This window comes from Amblyomma mixtum, chromosome 1 (assembly GCF_055824585.1).
Source record: "Amblyomma mixtum isolate Tamu chromosome 1, ASM5582458v1, whole genome shotgun sequence".
Lineage (NCBI taxonomy): Eukaryota > Metazoa > Arthropoda > Arachnida > Ixodida > Ixodidae > Amblyomma > Amblyomma mixtum.
Genome location: NC_143012.1, coordinates 271,955,166 through 271,979,911, shown reverse-complemented (window position 1 = coordinate 271,979,911; position 24,746 = coordinate 271,955,166). Strand labels below are relative to the sequence as shown.

The window sequence follows — 24,746 nt, the reverse complement described above, 5'->3', positions numbered from 1 at the left end:
CTGCCTGAATGACATGGTCACATGAACAAGCACCAAAAATAAACATTCCAAGAGTTGTTCTCGCACTTTTTGCTTTCTTTCACGGTGCCCAAAACTGGTGAAATAGCTGCAAGTGAGCAACAGTTTTGAACCACAAAGGGCTGAAGACCCACCTCACAGCACAGTGTGCAAACTCTGGCAAGTGTAAAGCCGCATTCACACCTGCAAGTCGCAGATGTCATGTGGCTGGTTTTAGTCGATTCCTTCTGCACTTTCCTAGGATTCTGGGATCACGACGAATCGACTGGACCAAAATCAGTCGCACATCTGCAACTCACAGGTGTGAACATGCCCTAAAAATGATCAGTACCAACCTTATTTTTAAATGCATGCAAGTAATTGTCTTGAGAAAGATTACCACAAAGTACAAGAAATGTTTTCACTTAGTTGCTTGCATATAAATGCGATAAAAAATGTTTATTCCTTTCTCACAGCTCTATGAAAATACTTCACCAGCATTTGAGATCTCCACAACTAAACACATCATTTTCTTTCTTTTTTCTCTTTTCAACTGCACACAGCAGCAGGCATGTCCCAAGACAGTTCTGTCGCATGATATGTCCAAATGCGGCAAAGTCAATAAAAACCCTGTGCGCTTTTTTTTTCTTGCATAAAACCAAATTGCTGGCCTCGTGAAGAGGTGCACACAACGAGAAATTTTGTGCGATAGACAGCACAACGTATGCTGTGTAACATCTGCAGGCATTAATGTGAACGGCACAAGCAACCTTGCTTATGTTCAAGTTGTGCATTTTCACCACACTTCCAAATTAACACAATGCAAACGCAGGTGCTAAAGTGCCACTGCAGCCGCCATTCTCAGGCTGCAAAAATTCATCGTGAATAGCAGCAAGAAACTGCATCAGTGTTCGGAGTTGGCGAATTAAAGACGATCTTGCACTGTGGTTCAGAAGACCGTGGGAAAAACCGATTACACCCACAGAAGAACACAGGTCAGTCAGCCAGTCGGTCAAGCTTATGAACAGTAAATGCTTGTACTTGCAGTTCTCTTTGGCTGGCACAGCAACCCCAGGTAATCAGGCAGAGGTTGAGCCGTTTTTCAACTGCTGATGAATCAAGCCTTCTTGGCTTTTCCACTCTTTTTGTTCCACACCAAACAAGGGCCAGGGTTTCAAGCAGCTGCATGGTACTTGACAAATGCCACGGCTGCGAGCTCCTTGCAGAACTCCTCAAGGACAATGATGGCTTCCAAAACACCTGATTCTGCTCCCAGTGCACTGTCGTCGCCACTGTCATTGAGAAGTGCGTTGCGGGTCAGCATGAGCTTCCGCTTTAGGTTTTCCATTCCATGGACGGCCACCTGAATCTCCTCCACAACCTTCAGGAGTGCGCTGAACAATGACCTCGCTCCAGGGGCCAAAGGCAGCAACGGGTTCAGCAGGTACTCGTGCAGGTTTGGGTGGGCAAACAGGGCAAGTTTCGAGATGAGAGAGGTCACCAGCAGGTTCACTTCGTACGGCTGCCTGTGCATGTTCTCAATCCTGTCCAGAAGCATGGACAAGAAGGGGCCCTCGTGGAACCCACGCTGCAGACTGTCGGCCTCTGGCTGTGAGTCTGAGCTCTGGTCATCTTCAGCACTCGCTTGCTCCTCTCTCACAGGCTCACTGGGCCACTCCCAACCATCGCTAACCCTCAGCATGTCTTGGAACTGCCGGTGTGCATCGGAGATATACACATCATAGCCAGAATCGGTCTCTTCACAGGACTTTATCTCGTCGGGCAGAAGCATGAGGAAGCAGTTAAGAATTCGATGAATCTGCGCAGGTGCAAACGTGCGACTGACTGGCGATGATCCAGGAGAAATTTCGAAATCACTCATGTTTGTTCGGCCTTCCAGACCGTCATCGCTGAAATCAAAAACATCAGTTGGGGTGTCACTATGGTAGCCACGGCTAACAAGGTAATTCAGCAGCAGGCTGTCGAGGATATCCTTAGATGGCCTCTGCAACAGCTCTTCAAAGGCCTGAAGGATGGTGAGCACAAGCTGGGGAGAAGCACTGGAGTCGCGGCCACGCTCCAACAGCATGTCTTTCGGAGCAGCCACAGACCCTTTCTGGTCGCCTAACAAAAAGGTTCCCATGGCGGCAACTAAGTCTTTCGAGGTAAGATTACGCAAGCAAGTGGTGACTAGTGAAGTAAAAAAAAGAAAGCTCTCTTCAGACTCTGCTTTAGTGAAGTTATCATGAAGAGGACCATTCAAGAAGTCCTCCAAGAAGGTCTTCCCCAGCTCAGCACCTATGAGAGCATTTGACAGCTCAACTAAAGTGTCTGTGAAACCCAGCCACTTGAAGAAGCAGAGAAGCTTTCTCTTCCCTGGTGCAAGAACCTGGTGATCTGATGAGCTAGATGATGCAACAGAGTCGGCGCTCCAGGAAGTAACCGCTTCGTCAATGTCTGTAGCTTTCAATGTGTGAGGAATGGCACGATAAAGCTTGACTAGGTGACGAACCACACTGACACACATGGTAGACTTGGCGATCACGTAGCGCGCGACTTCGTCGCTCAGGTTAGACATGCAAAGGATAAGGCACTCGGCTGCAAGTGTAGAGACGTCAGAGTCTGCACTTTCCATCAGGGTAAGGGAGGCATGGAGCAAAGGAAATGACATGGCGGGCGCGTCACCACAGGCCCCGTCTTGTTGCTTTCCGTTCCCAATGGAGCGGTGGCTATCTTCAAGCGTTGATGGTAGGAAGCAGGTGAGGATGCTCGGGTCGGCTCGGATTTTTTGACAGATGATGTTAAGAAAGCCAGCCTGGAAACAAAAAAAAAATGCAATGTAATAAGCCTGCCTGTTCTTTTCTTCGTGCAATACTCATTATAAAGTCGCTGGAATGAAAGTAAACTTTCTGTTGTGACATTCCTAAACATCGTGACGCTCTTAAAAGCAATCCCTTTTATGTGCGACTGCATGCAGTGAAGCAATAAACACAGATATCAAGAGCGTGGCAATGCAGTTTTATGCGCGATGCCAAAATGATCAGGACTTCAGATACATTACACAGCTGTTCGAAGCACGCGAGGAATTCAGCCCACGCACTACATACCTCCTCTCGTTCAGTTGGCGCAGCCAGAACTTCGCCACAAAGGCCAATGAGCTTCTGGACGGCGGTGTAGATGCCCATTTGAGGCAGCAAAACTTGCTTGCTGTTGGACAGCAGCCTAGTTGCGAACACAAGCACGCACTTTTTGATCCCGGGGGGAGTGTCCGCTCGAGCCAGGGCGCTCATCTGCTCCAGCATCTTGTGCTGCAGGAAATGCTCTATGCAGGGCCCCATGTTGTCGCTCCCAAGCTCAGCTTCCTCTTGTTCTAAGATTTTGGACATCTCTTCGAGACGACCAGCCAGACCCGTAAGCTCGATGGGTTTTTTGCTGTTAGAGTTGCGATCCGTGTAGAACTTCATGATCGCTGTCCAGTGCCAGAGGAACTCCTCGTGCAAAGGCAGAGGCGGGGCCAAAGCGTCCACCGCATTCGACAAGGCAGTGGCAAGCCGAGAGAACATCTTGAGCCAGGAGGCTACGTTAGCGAAAGCTTAAAATAGCCATCTGCCAAGATGTAGACAAAATCCAACACGACGCATTTACGTGTCGCTGCTGGGCAGGGTCGCTCGCGTCTTCGCCACATGCTGCGTTGAAAAGCGCAAAGCGCTTTGTCAGAACAACAATAATGCAGCGTCCATTGCAGTCGAGGGCCGCGACCTGAAACGACCAAGATGATTAAAATGCCTCCCGAGCTTCGTGCATCAGCTGCACTCGTCGGCAAATGTTCGAAGCCGCCATGTTGACCGGATGCTGGCAAGCGCGCAGAAAAAAACTTCCGCTGAATAACAAATTTCAAATATTTTGTAATAAAAATAAAATATATATAAAAACCCGTTAAATATTATTTTATTTGTTTATGTAAGTTTTTATTATTTTAGAAAATTTACTGAGCGCACATACTTTTGCGTTCAGTGCGGGGCAGCGCGTACTCATTAATGGCTATCGCCTTATCCATATTGTGAGCGCGCTGCGTTTTGTGAGTGGCGAAGGCTTTCCCGCTACTGGATTTCTCGAAAATAGCCCCCAAAACCGAAGGTGAGCATCAAGCATTTAATTGCATCCCTGTTCCATGATTAACGGCGAAGTGAGAAGCGTGTATTTTCCCCCTTGACGATGAGGGCAAAGGTGGGCTGCTGCTTTTCAGGCTGCTGCTTTCCGCGATAGTGTATGTGTGCATCCCCGGTCAAAAGGGACCTTGTCGATCTGTCGGTTTGCCAGCGACACGGCGACATTAGTCCGCACTTCTCAGAGGAGGACAGTGGAGCGTCGTGCAAGGCGCGTTTTATGTAAACGTGTCTCGGTATTGCCCAGTTTTACGGCGTTCGGTGGATATGTCTTCACCACTGCTCAGGAATGCAGCAGAAAGAGGGGGGTGGGGCGGTCAACTCGATGGTTCTACTTCCTATATTACGGCGCCGATGGCCACGGCTCCTGTGCTGAAGGGAAGGAGCCTCCAGTGGTTAGCTCAAATGCTGAGTGCCACTTTACGCAGGCATTTTCATCTAGTTGCGTTCTGTGTGTATAGTGCTTTAGTGTCAAGCGTCAGCCAGGAGAGCCAACCGAAGCACCCATGCGGAGAGCCGAGTTGACGTACTGCCTAATGCACTTCCCTCAAAGTGCTGGCGCCCCTTTCCCTTCGCACGGCTTCGGGCTCAAAGCGGCGTAACTATCCTGCTGCAGCCAGCGTCGAACGGAGGAGCCCCATGCGGAACTTCGCGCAGAGTTCGCGCCCAGCTCTTGCGGAGGAGGAAAGCATTAAAAAAAAAAAAACGCGCTTTGCAGCAACAGGCATCCTGTCTCCTTATGAGGTTCAAGGTCACGATGGTTAGCTCAAGCTAGCGCCGTTTAGGACACGGGCTGTCGCTCGTTCCCGGAACGTGCCGTTGCGTAGTGTCAGGCCAGTTCCTTGTCACGTTTTTTTACGAAACGCTGCAGGAAAGCGAAAGCGCGACCTGTCGGCAAAGGCCTTGAGGGTGCTGGCTATCTTGTGCGAGTAAAAAGCATTTTGTCATTTCGCAGCTGACACCATCCTGATCGCATGTTGTGACGCAAAGAACTGTTCCGTAGAAATTGCAGATTCGGCACCTGTCGCGTCGAGTGTTGTGTTGGGCTTTAAGCGCAAGAGAATCCTAGCTGGCAAACGCAGCCCTTGACTGATGCCGACTTTACACCGCGCAGTAATCGACTTCGGTAACTCATTGACAAGCAAGCCATTAGTACGTAACCTGAAAACAGTTGACGTGCATTATTCGTCCACTTCACTGCCCTAAGGCAGCACTCCAGCAAACGTTCCTTGTTCTAAATATGTAGAAATAAGTATCTGTGCAGCAACTGGCGTGAGTCTTTCCTTATGGAAAAAAGAATAACATATGGACTTCCCCTTTCGAAGCGTCCAGTTGCCCTCGACTACCGAGGCGTTTTTCGCGGGCTTGTCAGCATTCGCTTGCGCAGAAGTGTGTATCAGCGGGGAATTAAGTGCGCAATTCGTCACAGCCTGTATGACGCAAGCCCCCGTTGTAAAAAGTGCGCAGCCGCGTACTGTTTTTGTTTTTTTCTTTAGTTCTGTTTTTGTCTTCAGTCGGCTAAGTACCGCTGAAATCGTAGCATTAAGACGCTCCTCAGCACAAGGAGCTTAATTTCTTGGCATTGGCTTAAGCTCTCTTTCTACAGAAAATGGATGAAGTCGCGACTGCTTGCTAAACATGTTACCTTGGCCGGTACCTAAAGGAGAGTCGAAATGTGGGCCAGTTGTTACGTACTTAAGATTAAAACGACAACAGTCGAACAAACGGCACACATACTTGTGAGCTTTTCATGAAATTTCGCTCTAAATGACGTTCTCGTTCCTGAAAAAGCGAACATCTTTTCGCTCGGAGCGATGGGCGACAGGAGTTGGCGTGCTTTGTCGCTGAGCGACTTGCACGAAAATTTTCGGTTCTGCATAAAGCAGAGTCGCATGAGATGCGACACTGACGGTCTGGATTAGTCTTGCATTCGAATTGTAAGTAATGGGTATTGAAATTTAAAAAAAAATGAGCAGACGGGCTAAGAGTGCAGTGTACCCGACGTGGTGGAAAACACGCGGCGAGCCCTGCGCCGTTTTAAAAATAGTTGGGCTTCGGCGTATCCCGGAAGGTCAGTCAACCATGGGATGTTTTTGTTTGGGTTCGCCAGCAGGGCTCTTAGAGACGGAACATTGCGTGTGCGGTTGAAAGCAAAGTCTGTGCGGAAATTATTCGCCAACGGCTGACGGTTGGTCGCACGAGGTTTCGGGCGTGTTGCTGGGTGGTTTTGTCTTGACACCAGGCTCCTCTATGCTTTTCCTGAAGACGAGTCTTGGTAGGAAATGCGGTAGTTCATGCTGCCGCTGAAATGTGTATGGAAGTAGTAGTACTGATTGGAAAAAAAGCGTGTGTCGCTTGAAACCCACCGCGGTGGCTCAGTGGTTGGGGCGCTCGGCTACTGAGCCGGAGTGCCCGGGTTCGAAAAAGGCGCCCGTGTGCTGTGCGATGTCAGTGCACGTTCCCCAGGTGGTCGAAATTATTCCGGACGCCTCCACTACGGCACCTTTCTTCTCTCACTCCTTCGTCCCTTCCCTTACGGCGCGGTTTAAGGTGTCCACCGAGGTGCGAGACAGATACTGCGCTGTTTAAATTTCGACAAAAGGTCATTCATTTCCTCAAACACCTTTTTTTTTTATAGCTTGAATGAGCTAATCGTTGCTTCTGACGCAGCCGCCCCTCATTTTTCATGGCAGTCAGTCGGTCATATCGAGCTATCACCAGACACATGCGCATATAGTACTATCGTGCTCAGTATCATTGTGACTTACAACACACGAGCGTGTGGCCGCAGTGCTTTCCGGACGCACGGTGGTGCCAACAAGCGGCGTGCTTGAAAACAAAGTGAAAAGGATTCCGCTGTTCCACCAGTCAGCCGCATCCCCCGCGCCATCTGCTCTGCGCAATCCGAGATCAACTGCGTTATGCGCATTGCATTGTCACACAAATGTCACCGCGCTAGCGTTGGCGATACGATAACGCTATGCTTCTTTCTAGACCAGACGACAGTGGGGAGAAAGGACACTTCTGGAACAGCAAAATCCTTTCCCTTTCGTTTTTAAGCGCGCCGCTTGCCGGCCCCACCATGCTTCCGGTAACCGCTCCGGCCACGATTGAGCGCGATAGTACGTCTGTGACCTGCCGTGCTTGGGCCCCCGAACAGGCGAAAGAAATAGAAGCGGCGAGCGCTGCTGTTCCGTCGGCGCTGGGACGGCCCACTTTCGTGCGCGGTGGCCATTCGCGTTCGGGGCCCCCATTTTCGCCGCATTAGCGACACCGGGCGGCGGGAGACCGTTCATACTGTTGAGCCGGGCGCGCCAGCGTCGTTCTGTCGCTGGGTTGCCGATCACGGCTGGGACCTGCGTGTTCCGCATAGTTTTCACCACCGTGTGTGGGGCGCCCACTCCTGGTTGGGTTCTGAGCGGGTCCGTGCGTTGCCCCGTTGGTTTGACTGTTTACTGACTGTTTACTGATTGGGGTGGAAGCACAACACCGCTTCATCGTAGGGGCACTTGAAAGCTTAGTGCGCATCATCGGTCGGTCAGCTCCCAGGCTGAGGGAGTTTTCGATCATCGAACGGGAAACAGAGTGCGCGAGCTCATCGGTAACGCTACCTTTTCTAGTGTCATGGTGTGCAGAAGCGCCGTGGCTAATTGTATGCAGAATTAAAGCAAGACGCCCGCGAAAATGAGGCCAGCTTGTATGGGTGTGATGTTTTTTGCTGCATCGTTCATGTAGTAAGATGCGTGTGTGGTGCCCTTGAAGTCGAGTTGTCCAGGAAAGCGAGCGCTACGCGCGCGTCAAAAATCGAACTTCATTATGCATTTGATCATCCTTCGCTGTGGCACCTGCGGCAGCCCGACATACCGTTCAGTCCGCGGCGTTTTATTCATTTGCTGCTTCCACTGCCACGAGGGTAATATACAGACATTTATTATGACAAAAAAAAAGCAGGAAGAAACGTAGTCATGGCGTATGCCATTTGTACATACTTAAAACGTTGAAGAAATGGTACACATAACACATTCTTTTAGCATGCAACAAACGCTACTTATGCAGATTCCGATGTCATCGCACGGCCAGAGACGATTCATTTTCCCGCATAGAAATATTCTCTAGCAACGTATGCCCCATTCAGTAATGCAGTGAGGAGCGAACATTCCTTTAGAACGACACTGCACCTGGTGATTCTCCAAGCGTGGCCCCGTTGACTTTCAAAAGAAAAAAAAAACAGCACGGTTACCACTGTGTGTAACGGGAGGTCCAGTGACAGCCGTGTGGGGTGAACATGTTATTTAATCATTTTTCTCTTCAGCTTTGGTGTCGGTGCACTTCAGGGAGACACGTTTCAGTGACACCGTGCGTGATATCATTGCATGCTGACCAATCAGCTTGGCGCACCACTCGAATCTGGCTTGGCAGATCCGGGAAATGTGCCCTTAAAGGGACCATGCAACGAATGAAAAGTCGCTTGTAAATGTTTTCAATGCTTAGAAATGATGCTAAGAAGCATTCACAAAGAGTATGAGTCTTCTGAACTGAGCCGGCAATTTATTATGAATTTTTAAAAACCGTGTTTTTTTTTTTAAATTCGCGGGCGGATTGGTGTCCTAGTATTGACTGATTTTGAAACTAAAGTCGTAAAAATAGACGCCACTAGTCCCGTGACGCCGGCAGGACACCACACGCTGTCATTCGCTGGAGCCACGGCAGCCACGACGTCACGGGCACACTTCCGGTAGCCGTGAATATCGTCTGCTCGTGCCGCCGCGCGACCCCCTCGGGCAAGCGCGAGCCAGGGGATTGCCTTCGCGCATATGGTTTCAATTTACCTCTGCCGCCTCTTTCTGTGGAGAGTTCCGGAGCCACTGGCGATAATCCAGGAAGGCGAAGAGAGACCGGAGAGACGCTGCTGCTGGGGCGCTGGCTGCGACAGCCGAAAGTCGCAAACCGAACGTCAGCGAATGACGTATTCATGGGCGGGGCCCAGTCCCAGAGCTGTTTTCTTTATATTTTTCTAATTTCCCGCGTGTACGAGTTAAGCAGGGAGAGGAGCGTAATTTTTAATCGTCTATATCTTCCTTGTTAATGATGCTCAAATTCTTGCGCTGGGTGACGATTGATGGAACGCCTATCTCTCGTCTTCTTCGCATATTCTCTATTTATTGCATAGTCCCTTTAAAGTGACGAATACAGGTTGGCCTGTGCCCACAGGGTACCGCGTTCTAATCAGAGACCACTCTCGCCGACCCCCGGCCGATTTCGAAAGTGCGCGTCGACACCGACGTCCTTTCCGGTAAGTACGTCACGAGTTTCGATCGGCTGGCGGAAAGGTTTTTAAATAGAGCTTCCTCGCCGGTAAATGAGTCTTTTGGGGCTGGACACTGCCAGAAAGAACCGGAGAATGAGCTTTTACTGAATCGGACGTAGTTAGCAGCTGTTGCTCTAACTGTCGGCGCTTATCCTTGGGGGGGGGGGGGGGGGGGGGGGGGGGGGGGGGGCACGGTGGGGGATCAGCGCTAGCTGGTTCTCGAAATGCCACTGATCGAACTTAAAAAGTAACTGACGCCTTGGCAATGTCCAGCCTGGTTTGAAATGGGATACCGCGCGCACGCCGTTGCGCATGTACGGTATCATGGCGTCCTTACGTGGAAAGTTGATTGAGACGACGCCATCCAGATCACAGCGCCAGAGATGGCTGCAGCAATAGCCTAATGGTCTGAAGTACCGGCCAGCGGAATGAGCACATCAGTTCGCGCCGGCGTGGGTTCGAATCCCGCACCATGACCCGCTGCGGTGGCTCAGTGGCTGTGGCGTTCGGCTGCTGATCGCAAGGTAGCGGATTCGATCCCTGCCGTGGCGGCCGTATTTCAATCGAGTCGAAATACAAAACCGCCCGTGTGCTGTGCGATCTCAGCGCGCGTTGAAGAATTCCTGCAGGTGGTCTAAATGAATCGGGAGCCCTCCACTACGGCGTTCCTCATATCCTAAGTCGCTTTGGAACGTGAAAACATCTCAGTTCAATCCAATCCGACTCCCGGCTCTGACGTGTTTTATTTGCATAATTTCTTCGGTGTGACATCACGGTGTCAACGCCTAGCGGCCCGGTGACCTCCGTGCGCCGTCCATATAATAGCTGAGTGATTGGAAGGATAACGTCGCCTGTGGTTCGAAATCGCTTTTCCTTCTCCAGAGTCGGAATTATCAACTAAACGCTTTCTTTATGCCTTGTTTTCGTCGATTTTACTCGCATTCTTTCCTTCCACATCTTTCTTTGTCTCCTTTACCGGCCGTTTTCAGACTAGTATTTTGCTGAGCCCCATCCCTCACCTGAAGGTACTTTGTTCTTAGCTTTCGGCTTCTGCTCGTCCATTGTTACTTTTCGTGTATAGATACTTGTGCACTTTTTTTTTTTTTTGCCGACCTTGCTTCCTCCATTTGGGTTAGTCTCTCATCATGTTTCAGCTTGCCGATTGCCTCGGACGACGCCCAGCCCATGTGTCACTGGGCTGCCTCATTCGGGGTACTCCCGTGTGCACCCGGGGCTAACCTGCCTTGGGATGGTGCCGTTGATGAAATGCGCGCACTAAGCGGTAGCTTAGCGCCAGCCTCAAACAGCGCGTGCGCAGAACGTTTCTCGCCGCGCTGCTTTCCGTCTTGCGGTGGCCGCCCTTTTATTTCCTTCTCCCTTCGTGTGGTACTCGGGAGAGAAGTGCAATTCTGAAGTCGCTGTTTGATCTGGCGCCTCAAAAGCAGGCCACCGGACGAGGTTCGGAAGGGAGGAGCAATCATCACGGAGACAGGCGCGTCGCTGCTGCCAGAGGCGGCCCCCGCGCGAAGGCTCCGCCGAAAGGACCCCCCCCCCCCCCCCCCCCCCCCCCACCCTCCGTCTCCCAACCGCCGCATTTCGTGTATGTCCCGCATACCGTATCTTCCTCGCTACGCCGTTCGCTGTGGCTGCCGCGAACTGTTATACACAGCGTGCGTGCGCCCATACAGCGGGGAGGGGGTCTGTTTCCTGCCACGCGAGGAATATGAACCAGCCCATTTGACGTGGAGAGTGACACTGCTCAGGCGGCTCAAGCCTTTTTGTTCCGAATGGAAAAAGGTGTTGCCTTTCGACCCGGGGAGTCACGTATCGTCGCCTATGTTGCGTGGCTTTGTGCGGACAACATGCTCGTTTGTCTCGGGCATGTGGTGCGACTTCGGCGGCCCCACCTTAGACCCGAGCTGCCCGAGCCGCTGACGTGGAGAGAGGGGGCCGGCGTGGCGGAAGATCCTTACAAGATGGCGGCTGCCACTCACTCTCTATCAAGCCCTCTCCGCTTGTGTCGTGGGCTTTTATTTGTTTTCTGTCTGTCTTGAGTCCCGACGCGTCGACAACGCTGCGCTCGCGTTGGGTGGGGTTTGCCGTCTCGGCCGGTGGAGTCAGTCCGTCGAAGCTGCGTCGCCTGTTAATCCAATTACTCGATCGGGACCGGTTGGCGTGTGCCGTTTCTGCTGAAGAAGACCTCCCGGACTTGCTCTCTCTCTGAAGGAAAAGCCTCTTCTTAGTAATCGCTTTTTCCATTTTTGTTTGTTTGTTTGTTTGGTGTGACGCTGTGTTCCGCGCGCTCGGAGAAGGCCGCGTTTGCAGGTCAATTTTGCGCGGCGGTTTCGTGGCGTATGGACTGTGGGTCTAACGGCGCTCGTGGCTTCCCGTACGCTGGTGACGTCATAGGTCCGGCGGCGCGCGCGGTGAGGTATGCCTCGCTCCGTGTTCTGCTTTTGACGCGACAGCGGCAAGGCTCCCTCCCGTTCTGCTGAATATCCGGCGTCATCGGATTCTGGAATGCGCATTTTAGTTTTTGGGGAAGTGAACACACACACTAGAGGTCATATTTTAGATGGTTTTATTCTGTCCAACAATATTTGCCTGCCCAATACAGGAAAACCCACGTACTGCTCTCCAAGATCTGGAAAAACGAGCTGCATAGACCTGTCTTTTAGTTCACCGTCTGTTTTTATCGATTTTAGATTGGACGTCCTGAATAACCCTTTCGGTAGTGCTCACCTTCCCGTAATAGTTAACTTGTCATCACAACCATCAATCATTCCAAGTAAACCGCGTCGTTGGAAGCTCCGCGTAGCTGACAGGGAGCTACTTCGGAAAAAGGCCCCTCTTGATAAACTATTTACCGATAATCTCAGTGTTGATGAACCGAATGAAATGTTTACATCTTGTCTCATTACTGTAGCACGTCTTGTTATTCCTCAATCTTCGGAAGTGACAGAAAGACGAGGTGTGCTATAACAAAGAATGTAGAGAAGCGAAAAAAAAAAAGAATAAAGCCTGGGGAATGTTTCGCAGGTACTCAACACATGAAAATCTTGTTAATTTTTAAAAGGCGGGAACTAATGCACGGAGCATCCGTCGGAACATTGAGAAAGAGCCCTGGAAAAACTGTATCGTCCATAAACAGTTCAAATACATCTAAGAAAATGTGGTAGCAAGTTCGTAAATTAAACGGCAACTTCTCTTTTTTCACGATTCCTTTTCTTACTGGCCCTAGTACACAAACAAACATAAAAGAACGAGCAGACATCCTAGGTGAACATTTTAAGTGTTTCAAGTTCTTCAAACTATATAGAATCATTTTTGAAGTACAAAAACACAGCTGAGAAACAAACTTCCAACAGGTGGTTACCCAAATGAACCATGTAATATATTAACTACAATCCAAGAAATAAGCAGTTTTATCTGCCGGGAAACAGACTGCGCCCGACCCTGATTGCGAAATTGCTAGCACATCTTCCTCAGCCTTCTGCAGAAGCACTTTTGAAATTTTTTAACAAAATATGGACTGTAGGAAAAATACCGGGAGCTTGGAAAAAGCTATTATAGTGCCATTTCTCAAACCTGGAAAGCAGCCAACATCCCCTTATAGTTATAGACCAAATAGCTCTTACCAACTTCCTGGCCAACTCTTTTGAAAGCATTTTGAATGTCAGGCTAACCTTTGTGCTTGAATCTCGTGAGCTTCTAGGTATTCATCAGTGTGATTTTAAAAAGGCATGTTCGACAACAGACCATTTAGTTCGCCTCGGAAATACTGTCAGAGAAGCTTTGATACATAAACAGCTCTGTCTTGTTGTCTTCGATCTCAAAAAGGCATATGACACAACTTGGAGGTTCGGGATACTCTGTGACCTAGCAGAACTCGGCATCCGCGGAAGGATGTTGAACTGCCTAAATGACTTCCTGTTTAACCGTTCCTTTCATGTAAGCGTAGGTTGAACACTCTCAAAGAACTTTGTTCAAGGGAATGGGGTACCTTAGGGGTGTGTTTTTAAGTACAGCAGTCTTTGTCATCAAAATCAATTCCTTAGTCAAAATGATCCCAAAATTATGTACTCAGTTTACGTTGACGATCTTCAGATAGCCTGCATGTCGACAAACATATCAACGTGCGAGAGACAAGTACAATTCACGCTTAATGAACTAGCGACATGGGCAGACAGAAACGGATTTCAGTTCTCTCCTTAGAAAACAGTGGCCATGATGTTCTCTCTCAAACGAGGCCTACAGAACAATCCCACCCTCCTCCTAAGGGAAACTGAATTACCAGTAAAAGAACTGGGCTGATTTCTAGGTATAATTTCTGATAAAAAGCTCACATTCATTCCACACATAAACAACCCGAAGAAGAAAGCTTCCCGTTCCTTAAATGTCATAAAGGTGCTTCCGCGAAAACGGTGGGGGTCCGATAGGGCACGCCTTTTGCACATTTATCGTGCTCTAGTAGGATCCTGCCTGGATTAGTTTGACAAATTTGTCGAGGGAGCGCGCATCGATCTGCGTTTCAGAGTTTGCCATTAAAACAGCAGCCAACGAGGGACAGCACACTGCTAAGCGACGGACAGGGGCCGATTGCAATATGAACCAACTAGCCCAGGTCCAGACCATCCTTCTTTGTTTTTCTGCTCTTTTCGTTTTTATTATTATCCTAGCTGGCGCCTCATTTGTAGATATTGGCAGCGTTAGCTTCAGGCTGAATGAGACGGAAGTTGTCCTGCAAGCACTCCTTACGCAGTCGAAAAAGACCCGCGGGCGTACGTGAGATCACCGACGTCGTCTCGTAGGCCGCTGCTTAGTGCCGGGAGGAAAAGGGAACGGAGCGTCTACTTCGCTTCGCTGGCTGTTCATAGTTTTCTCGAATGAGCGAAAGTGCCGGCTCAAGTGCGCAGTGATGTCCATTCGAGACGCGCACTTCTTTCTTCTGGGAGACCCATCTCTGGGTGGAGGCGGTTCGCCTTTTTTCCATGTTGCCTGCGGACGCGAGGTTGAAAAAATAAAAAAATCGATCAAATGAAGGGAAACTGGTGGGCTGTCTTGGGCAGCGTCGACCGTGACACATCGGAAGCAAGGTCAGCAGAGGAAGAGAGGATGGCCGACCACCGAGCACCCAGTACAGAAAGCAGCTCTGAGAGCACGTGACCATCGTGAACAGCCCGCCAGTTTTCCTTCATTTAACAAGGTGGATTGGTGAGCTAGTCTGTTCATAATCGTATACCGTATTTACTCGCATAATCCTCGCACTTTTTTCGCAGAAAATCGGTGCGAAGTTAGGGGGTGCGATAATTACGCGGGGAAAATTTTTGAACAATGCTTTGGAGTGCTGAAAGCAAATGTAAATAGGCTGTGAACCGGGGTTCTCAAGCCAGCTATTGTAAATTTAACCAAAACTTCAATTGCAAGCAGGACTTACGTTTGTAATAAAACTACAGAGACGACAAACAGATGCCTTCTTTCCTTGCAATTACGCGCGCCTGGTTCCGCATCAGCTCTATTGACACGGCGCAACCATCCGCCCGTAGAGCCTTAATGTAGTCCAGGAGTGCAGTTTCAACCCCAGGAAACTTTCCCGTCTTCGGACCACGGAAGGCACGCCGAGTCTTGCTGGTTGCCTTGAGCTTGTCGTGCTGCCGTCTCCAGTAGCGGACACAAAACTCGTTGACTCCGAAGTGTCTGCTGGCAGCGCGGTTGCCGTGCTCCAAAGCGTACTCGACAGCTTTTAGCTTAAAGGCAGCGGTGTAGCTTGCGTATCGCCCCATGGCGAAGCGGCACCGAGAGCACGGTGACAAAAGTAGCACGCACTGAGCGAGGCCTACGAAAGTCTTCGCAAAATGGCAGAACTATGCGCGGAACTCGGGAGAACGTGCGGCGCTAGCATTTTGATAGTGCATGCACTATCAAAATGCTATATTTTGATAGTGCATGCACTTTTCCTTAGTTCTGTCGAGTGATGTTGGGGATGCGATGATTATGCGAGGAAAAAAAAAATTCCAATTTTCGATAGGCAATGTGGGGGGTGCGAGCATTATGCGAGTGCGAGCATTATGCGAGTGCGAGCATTATGCGAGTAAATACGGTAAGTCCTGTGCACATCAGATGAGCCAGAGTTTCCAGGAGCAAATTACTGGGCTTCAAGAAGCGGGACACCCGGTGACATTGCTATGCAACATAGCAGAAAACATTGTGCTGCCGAAAAAGTGTGGCAAGAAAAAGAGTAGCCCTCCCGAAGAAACCACGGAAAGAACGAATTATTCCGTGGTTTCATATCTCCATGGGCTGACTCACAATCTCAAAAAGATTGGAAAGAAACACATCAAGATGATTCCCTCGGCGCCTAACAAGGCGAAAAGCATGTGTGCGTGAGTGAATGGACAAGAAAACAAAATCGGCATGTAACATCGCGCACAGAATGAAGTTTTCTGAGTGCATTCAAGGCATCGTATATCGCATCCCCCTTTTCTGCGGAAAGCATTACATCGGACAAACCGGGAGGTGTGTTAATGACAGAGCAAGGGAGCACGCTGCAGCGATAGCAGGGAAGTCCGGCACAAACCAAATCCACTGCAGGGATTGCGAATCCTGCAAAAACTTAGCAAACAAGCCCTACTGACCCTCACCGCGTGCAGGTGCTGAAAAAGAAAGACCAGCTGGCACGAGAGATCCTGGAGGCCTGGGCCATCCGTGATTCGGGAGAGCAATGCGTCAGCAAGCCATCAGTTTGCCTATCGAAAAAAGTACCTGCGTGGAGATGTAAGCAGAAGACGATATCTTTCGATTCGTTGCCTGCTCTTCAGTATAAGTATGCGGTTTTTCAAATAATTCTTCAGTTGTCAGTGCAGCATCGCCCTCGTCTGTATGTTCCTTCGACGTCCTTGTTTCCTTTCTGCTGCTGAATTATACGTTCCTTTATTTGACCGATTTTTATTTTTTCACCCCTCGCGTTATCTTAGGTGCGTGCATTCGCGTCTTGAGATGAGCGCGTGCAGGCATCCTTCTCTTCCATCTCATCCTGAGCGTGATTGAGAGCAGTCCACGCTCGCTAAATGAGACCCATGGGCGTGGTGCGATTCCTGCGGCGCGGAAAACATCCAGTATGATTGTTTTTGTCGCCTCTCCTGTTGTATTCAGCGTACGTAAATAGTGACAAGCCCAAACGCCACGGGTTCGATCCCGAGGCTCCGACAGGTGTGTACTAAATTAACGAAGGCCCCTCTAACGTGTAAAATCGATCAGTCAATCCTGCGGATCAGCAGTTTGATTAACCAGTCAGTCTCTCTGTCAGTCGACCCGCGATGCTTCTGTGGAGCGGGGAGCCATCCATTTTCTGTGGGTCGGTCTCTTGGTCAGTCGGTTACTCACTTAGTCCGTCTATCAGTCTATCAGTTGGTCTGTCAGTCGCGCATTTAATCAGTCAATACTTTTAAATCAGCCCTTAGCCATGCAGTTCAAAACCTGTTTAAAACTAATTATATTATCTTTTTAATACTACGCAGCTTGTTTAGATTTAAATGCATTCAGTATTTTGCTTCCGTTATATTTGTTTGATTTCGTTTGCACTGACTGCAGCAATTTTGTTTCGTTGTTCACAATGGCGTGCTGTAAAAATTTAAAATTTGTTTTTGAGGAACTGGAATGACGCAGTAACTCTCATATCTCGATGGGCACCAGAACCGCGCCGTAAGGGAAGGGATAAAGGAGGGAGTGAAAGAAAGGAAGAAAGAGAGGCCCTAGTGGAGGTCTCGGGATTAATTTCGACCACTTGGGCATCTAACGTGCTCTGACACCGCGCAGTACACGGGCCACTTTTTTGCGTTTCGCCTCCACCGAAACGCGGCCGCCACGGTCGGGTTCGTACCCGGGTACTCCGGCTCGGTAGACGGGTGCCTTAACCACTGAGTACCTCGGCGTGCCGTAAGAGCATATATTTCGACTACTGATATTTTGGCGTATAGATCTTTCTTCCACTCGTCTGCTCTACGTTGCTTGTGGCATCGCGAAGGAAGTGTACTATCAGCCGGAGTTGCAACCGTCATCCGTGCCGTATCGCTTACCGAATTCGTAGTGCGTGTTTGCTGCGCTTTGCACGGTGTAAAAAGCGTAACGTACTTGGTAGGACGCAGCACCGAGGTATAATGTATTGTGACCGTCGCAGCGGATATGCCAGCCCTCGGTCGTTTAAAGGATAAAATGCTTTCGAAGGCGTAGCGGGAAGAGTTTGACGTCGAGGACGCCTGCTGCCGTTCTCGACGGAGTTTGCGTAAGGCGGGGGGCTTCGTCGCGCGCAGTCGAGGGGAACGGTACTGGGGTCAAGCAGACGCCGCCGGATGGGCCCTTCGCTTTGCGCCGCGCGTTGCGTGTGTGCCGTGTTAACTCGAATGTAACGCGGATTCCTTTACGGGGCTCCTTACTGTAACCCTCTGTACCCTGTTTTCCTTTTTACATCTCCTCCCTCCTCTGCCCCAGTGCAGGGCAGCCAACGAGAACACCCCTCCCCCCCCCCCCCCCCCCCCCCTCTCTTTACTCTTTCTCCCCTTGTGATATGTAGTTTTTCGCGCTGCGTGAAGGCCTTCAACTACAGTGTTCTGTACTTCAACTAAGCACTCGCAGCACTTTGTTTCTTTACTGGTGGTAGAAATGGAAGATCGCTCTTCGCACGTTATAATTCACATTTCATTGAGTAATCGAACCTTGATACCGTGTACGTTCGACTAAGGGCCGCTTCCCCCAGCGTGAAAACAAATAATTTGTTGAAAAGAAAATTAGCTGTCGTTTAGCTCAGGTTAAACCTGGAGGATTTCGAAAGCAACATCTGCTCGTAGCCATATATCGTTGCATGAGCTACACTGCCTACACTGTCGCCGTTTCGCGTGCTCTTGCACGACCATACTGTGCATGCGCGAGGACCAAGTGTCGTCACTACGCACAGCTGGCGTGCCAGCGGCCCCGCCTCGCGAGCTGTGCGCCGCTACTGCGCAACCGCATGAACGTTACGACGTAGAGTGGGACCGTGCGGTGGTCCAGGGACCCAAGGGGGGTCTAAACACACTTGCCATGATAAAGTTTTTCTCTCTCTCTCTCTCGGAGAGTAGAGAAGGAGAGGCGATAGAGAGCGCGGCGGCGGCCCCGGCAAGCTAGCTGTGCGCCGCTACTGCGCATGCGCAACTGGCGACTGCGGCGGCAGCACCTCAGTCACCCGCGCAGCGACGGCGGCGGCACGCCAGCTGTGCGCCGTGTGACGTCACTGCTCCTCGCGCATGCGCAGTATGGCCTTTCCTCGGCTCCGCGAAATGGCTCGGCGACTAGCGTAGTGTTGCTTTCGCAAAAAAAAAAAAAAAAAAATATCCGGATACGGCAACTGTGTTTCGAGTGTGTATAAAATTCCTTGGGCGACACTCTTCCCAGGAGAGGCGTCAGATGACAGCTCCTTGCTGCTATTATCTTCCAGCATGCACGGCTCTGTAGCTGTTTCTCATCGAAATAACTCGGGCAACTGTGGATGACAGCCGCCGACCGCGAAGTGACGCCGGCCGAACAGCTCAGAAGAAGAGCATCACTGCAGCTAGTCTGCTCGCGGACTTTGTATTTATGGCGTGTGGTGTTCCCGGGTTAAAGGTTTTAGCGTTTTATGGATTTCGAATACAACCGTTACCAACAATGTCTTCGTTTACATGTGTGGCGTTGAGCCGGGCCCGAGCAGCGCCAACATTGTGAGCTACGAAGAAAGTTGGCGCCAAACGTAGCGTCAGACACTGCAGTAAAACAAGTAAAGTTTACCAGGAAAATATTTAAAAACGAACTGAAAAAAAAAGAAACCTTTCGTGTAAGGCCACACCCCGCCAAATTGCGAGAAAAAAAGAGCGGCCAAGCGACCCTTTGCAGTTGCGGTCGCGTTACATCCGGGTGAATACGGTACATAGGTTGCTTAGCGGTCGCGTCTCTTCGTCGCCGCCGAGCTCATCGTGTAGGTGGAGTGTTTGTGCGCGCTGTTGCCTCGAGTGGCTGGCTGGCATGAATAAAGAGGAAGCAAGCCGCGTGGGAAGCTTCTGACCATGCAGTTGTTCTTTCCAGCCGCTGCTTCCGCGGTTTTTCCTCCAGCCCTTTCTGTACTCTTCCTTTGTTTAGTTATCGGTCCAGTTCTGTGTCTGGCCACATCGGGTGCCAAGAAACGGCGGGGACTGCTTCGTCTAGTTTAAATATGTTGCCCCGGAAAACCTTGTTGCGTCGTTTCAGTGGGCAGCTCGAGCTCTCTCCGTGTCCCTAAATAAGCTCGGACGACGAAGGAGTGTTTCCAAAATAATTTGGCCTGTCTTTTCAACGCGGCTTGGCTCGTCCTCCCTTGTGTTCCGTGAATCGCGTAGCAGCACGAAGAAGGCGAAGATCGGCGAGGCTGTCTCGAAGTCGCGGCGGCTCTGTAATCCTGTTGCGTCTCCCGGCATTCAGTGGTAGTTCCTTGGCATTCAGCGCCCCGCTCGCCGTTTCCATCCCTTCCTCCCCGGGGCGCCCCTTTTGTTGTGAGACTGAGGAGACTTGCATTCACAGCAGGCGAGAGCAGCCCGCTGAATCGGCCGCACAGCCCCCCCTTCCCCACGTTCCCTCCCTCCAAGCCTAGCCTCTAGAGCGTGGGTCAGTCGTGCCTCTGTGTCGAAACCGAGACGACTGTCGCGCGCTTTTTTGTTTGCTTTGGCCCCTCTTGTTGTTGCCATGCGATCGGCTGGCTTTCGTTTTCGCTTGCTTGTTGCGCAGCATCTGCGAGCGCTGCCTGTGCGCTTCATGAAAAAAAAAAAAAATTCTTGCGTCTTCCTCATTTTTTTTTCTGAAGAGTGGAAATCTGGACCACTTGGTACGTGAAGAGTAAAAAAAAGACAAGTTGTCGTCCACTCGTCGTGGTGTACGTCTCTCTTATCGTCCTTGTCCTTTTTTGACTGGTTCTCCTTCTCTTTTTTTTTTTCTTTGTCGGTGAAGGGTCTTTTCTTGGGAGACCAAGCACGCCTCGCCCTGCCTTGTCAGCATATTGGGTGGGGCGGATGGCTCTGCTGCTCCTCATGCTAATGGCCTGCTGCCGCCGCCGTTCCTCTCCATCATTCGTGGTCCCCCTCCACCCCCTTCCCCTTCTTGCATTCTCACTTGCGCGCAGCTCTTGACGTTGTGTTCAGGAGACGCGTGTCTGTGTTGTCGTTATTTTTCTTTCGCACCCCCCTCCGGTTCTCCTGTTCTGCTTCCTTTCGCTGAGTGTTGCGTATGCCACGCTGCGACGACAGTCGTGCATGTTTTGTCGCCTGCGCGGCGTTATGTTTGTGTGGATTTGAGAGGCATCCTTGCTATCTTTTTTTTCTGCCCCGCCTTACTTGGTGCTGTGTAGTGCCGACGCTGAGAGCGAGCGTGCAGGACTAATGGGTTTTACGAGCGCCAGAGTAGTCGCGAAGTGTATACATCCGGTCTTTGGGAGCTGTTACTGTCCCCCCACCCCCTCCGCGTTCGTGCTCGCTCGAGTTTGTCCCGGCGGCGAGACAGTGTTCCGTACGCGGCAATGAGCTTGTGCTCTTCTCAGACGTGCTGTCTGCTGACTTGGGACTGGCATGCACTGCTTTCTACGACTCTCCCGCGCGCAGGCCCTGTGACTGAGGATGACCTGATGTCTGTGGGGGGTGCTGGGACCGGTGAATGCCCTCGAATGTGCCACCGAATCGGCAGCAGGAGCGTGTGGAGGTCCATTTCTTTAGGCGCTGTATAGCTCTAGCGTACGATAAAAGGGAAACTGGGTACAGCTTCAGATTCCTTTTCTATGGGGAAGTTCGAGGCTAGGTTGCAACAGGGGTTCGGACCGGTGACATATATACACCTTTAGCTGCTTCTTTGGAGGAGAAATTCGAGGCCCGTGTACTGTGCGATGTCAGTGCACGTTAAAGAACCCCAGGTGGTCGAAATTTCCGGAGCCCTCCACTACGGCGTCTCTCATAGCCTTAGTCGCTTTGGGACGTTAAACCCCACAAAACCAAAACCAACCTTTAGCTGCATGCTTTAGGACGTGGCTGAGGTGTCCACGAAGATGTCGAGATGTAAGTAAAGGGAGTAAATGCCTTGTCTTCCAGCGCACAACCAAAAAGGTTTTGTTTACTGCATATAAATGGACGCGCCACAGCGGGGGCTCAGTGGTTACTCCTCATTCAGGCGCATTCTTACAGCAGTGCCAGCAGCGGAAACTGGCAGTAGCTGCGGGGGCCGCGTGCAACTCAACTGGGTAAGCTGCGCTGTTGCCCTAATGTGACCCCGCGTCACGCGTTCTTTTCGCCTTCTGCAAGCCCAGCGACGGCGGAGGCGGCAGGAGTCGTCTGCTTATCTGTTGATGCTTTGCGAGCTCGTTTGGTTGTCTGTTATAGCAGAAAATGTGATGTAACACTAAAATAAAAAGGGGTCTCAGTAGATTTAGTGGTCGTGCGCCAGGCTGTAGTCGACGAAAGCTACAGCAGAAGTCGGAAATGAGATAACCACCGACCGTAATCGGGTATGGCACTGTTTGCTTTCATCTTCACGACTTTTAAGCTTGGTTTCTTAATATGATTGAGGAACAATGTAGCTGCCTCAGCTCAGTCTAGAGTGCGGCGTTGAAACTCTGTTCTGTCGCAGTTCCTTCGACGCACCGCTCGAATCACACTGAAAAAAAAAGAAAGAAAAACGCTGTGCTGTGAGTCTTCGCGCAGTTCCGTTTCGCTCTAACCATGAACCGACTAGCCCAACATCATGTCTTACTTCAGAAAGAACACATTCTGCAGCCACCCTCGAACTGTGGCGCCATCTGGTATCGAAGGGACGAACTGCGCGCTGTAAACGTTCCATAGCTAAGTGGCGTGGCCACGTGTACTGCCGCTGCTGCTTCGCTCTTCAGCTCGCCCTTTTAGTGCCGCTACTGCTGCGGGAGCAAATGAGCGCGGCTTCCCGCTGAGCACTTACGAGCGCGCGGCCTCCTCCTGCCTGTTGCTGTTTTTGAAGCGAGAGCTCCAGTACGGGGACCTCATGCCTCGATGGCCGGATGCCTCGATGGCCGGGTGCCTGGTTTTGACCTTCAGCTGAGTGAGAGGTCAAACCATGAAAAAGAGAAAAAGAAATTGAATCAAGATCCATGACTGGGAGTCGAATCCGCGCCTGCGTGAACAGATCCCCTTTAAGGGCCGCTCATGCCAACACGCCTCGTGTTAAACTGCACCACTCTCTCGCGCTGTGCATTGGAGAGTCTTCATTAACTTCCATTTGCTCCGTACTGCGGCATTCCCTGCTCACCGTCGTCTTCTACGTAGCACAAATCCGTGCTTTCACTCCGATTCGAGTGTAGTAAACGTTATCTGCAGTTTCTTTTTTTTTGCTTCCAAGTCCCATCCTGTGCTTCTTGGAAAGCTCCAGCTGACTTGAGCGGCTGGTGTCTTTCTTTTTGGCTAGCTTGCGTCCCGTTTATGCGCGGGGGAGTGAACTGCACGCCTTTCTTCTTTTCTTTCATGCTCACTCTGCTGCGTATTGGAAAATTGGCTTAAGGGAAGGAAATGGCGCCTGAAGAGATGAAGGTGGGAGTGAAAGAAAAGGTGATAGAGTGGGGGCGGTGGGAGCGGAACCCAATATAAGAGGATGGGAGTCGAATGCCGCACTTGTCCAACAGTGTGTGGAACGACACTTGGCGTGGTCGAAGCGAGTTGTACCCTTAAGCGCACAGCAGGGTTTCGTCACGGATGAAGGCGGGCCCGCTCCGGTGCGGTCGTCGACGGCGTAGCGAATCCTGTCTTGAGTTAAGGAGTCCAGTTTGCATGTTCGCTCTGTGCTCTATGCATCTGTCGATAGCCTCAGATTATCCTCAGTGTGCCACGTAACGAAGGGGCTAGAGACATTCTCCGTGCATAGCGATCGCGACATGGCACAGTATGCGCTATTCGGACGTATGCAGGTTCCTCATGCTCGCGAATTCCACTATAATGAATGGCCCGTTCGTTGTCTGGCTCAGTCGCGGCGTTTCTCTGTGGTCGGATCTTCGTTGGCACGGAGCGCGCGCAAGGTCAGCCGCCGTCGGCACCGGCGCGAAAGTCCGGAACTGGCAGCGCCGCTGCTGCGCCTTCGTGCGGAACCGCCCGGGGTCGTCCCCTTCCCATCTTCTTGGCTATCCGCATACCTCGCTCTGCGTGCCGACGGTGCGCGAAGGGCCGCTCTTGCCGCAGGTTGTAGTGGGGAGGGAGAAGAGGCTTGCTCTTCCTACCGCATCCAAATTCGGTTTGTGTTGACTCCTCTGGGTTCCTGCTTTTGCGGCTTCCCTGCGGCGTTTTTTGCCTCCTTCTGCGCCGTTGTTGGGCGGGTTCCCCGATATTCGTGTCTCTGTTTCGTTAGAAGCGTGCAGCATGATCGACGCTACAGAATGTGCGGGGATGGCGGAGTTGCCTACATGCCACGTTGCTCGGGGTGACCTTAAGTGCGTGAGGCGATCTTGTACCACAGTCGAGGCGCTGGCGTTGACAATAGGGAGTTTTTGAATGCGGGGACCCTGCCTATTAGTTTTGGTTTATGGGGTTTAACGTCCCAAAGCGACTCAGGCTGTGAGGGATGCCGTAGTGGAGGGCTCCGGATAAGTTCGACCACCTGGGGCGTCGTTCGGGTGAGCAGCCGATCACCATAACCACTAAACCACTGCGGCGGCCCTTGACGATTGGGGGGGAGGGGGGGGGGGGGGGGTTGATAACAGAAAATGCGCATGTGCAGGACAATAACCCGACCCGCTATACCCCTCTTCACATAGGGTCCTTAGAGACGCAGTTCTGGAGCAACTACGACGGTTTACTCTGGCTTCCCCGACGCAAGCTGCACGCTTCTATAGCGAATGCGTAGCTTCGTGGCGAGCGCGATGTGAACGGCGCCTCGCGCGCTCCCCGACTGCGCGTACGTCCCCGTTCTCGACGGCTGGCTGCCAGGCGCGTACGTACACGCGGAGCTCGTCGTCTTGTGCAACGGAGATCCTTCGTCTTCTCCCGCGGCCCGTGTACCGCAGTAACACGGTTTTAGGCAGCCCGTCTCGTAGGCAAGGTTTTCGAGGAAATTCCCGGTCTGGGCATCTATAACGTTCTTTCAGAGAGGTGTCGTAGGAGGAGGGAAATGCAGCGTTATTTAGCTTTGTGCGCCGATGGCAGTTCGTGAACAAAACCGCACATGTAAGAAGAAAAAAACCGCCCTTGGTAAGAGTGATTGGAGGCAGTTGTCTTCGGTTGTGTGAATGTAGTCTGCTT

The 24,746-nt window shown here is 51.2% G+C and overlaps 2 protein-coding genes across 2 annotated transcripts in view; one reads left to right on the top strand and one right to left on the bottom strand.

Moving 5' to 3' along the window:
* Nucleotides 1–426: 426 nt before the first annotated feature.
* On the bottom strand, nucleotides 427–3,840 carry LOC149371689 (FHF complex subunit HOOK interacting protein 2A-like). Its single transcript, XM_089565928.1, has 2 exons — nucleotides 3,105–3,840; nucleotides 427–2,812 (listed from the first exon to the last, which is right to left on the bottom strand). Exons 1-2 carry the CDS (start codon nucleotides 3,558–3,560, stop codon nucleotides 1,172–1,174), a joined length of 2,097 nt encoding a protein of 698 aa, XP_089422054.1. The 5' UTR covers nucleotides 3,561–3,840; the 3' UTR covers nucleotides 427–1,171.
* A 180-nt stretch (nucleotides 3,841–4,020) lies between these two features.
* Nucleotides 4,021–24,746, top strand: part of Synd (protein kinase C and casein kinase substrate in neurons protein Synd) — a 117,548-nt gene continuing 96,822 nt past the window's right edge. The window contains exon 1 of the mRNA XM_089565922.1: nucleotides 4,021–4,134. The gene's annotated coding sequence lies outside the window, so the exon portion shown is untranslated. The remainder of the gene's footprint in view (nucleotides 4,135–24,746) is intronic.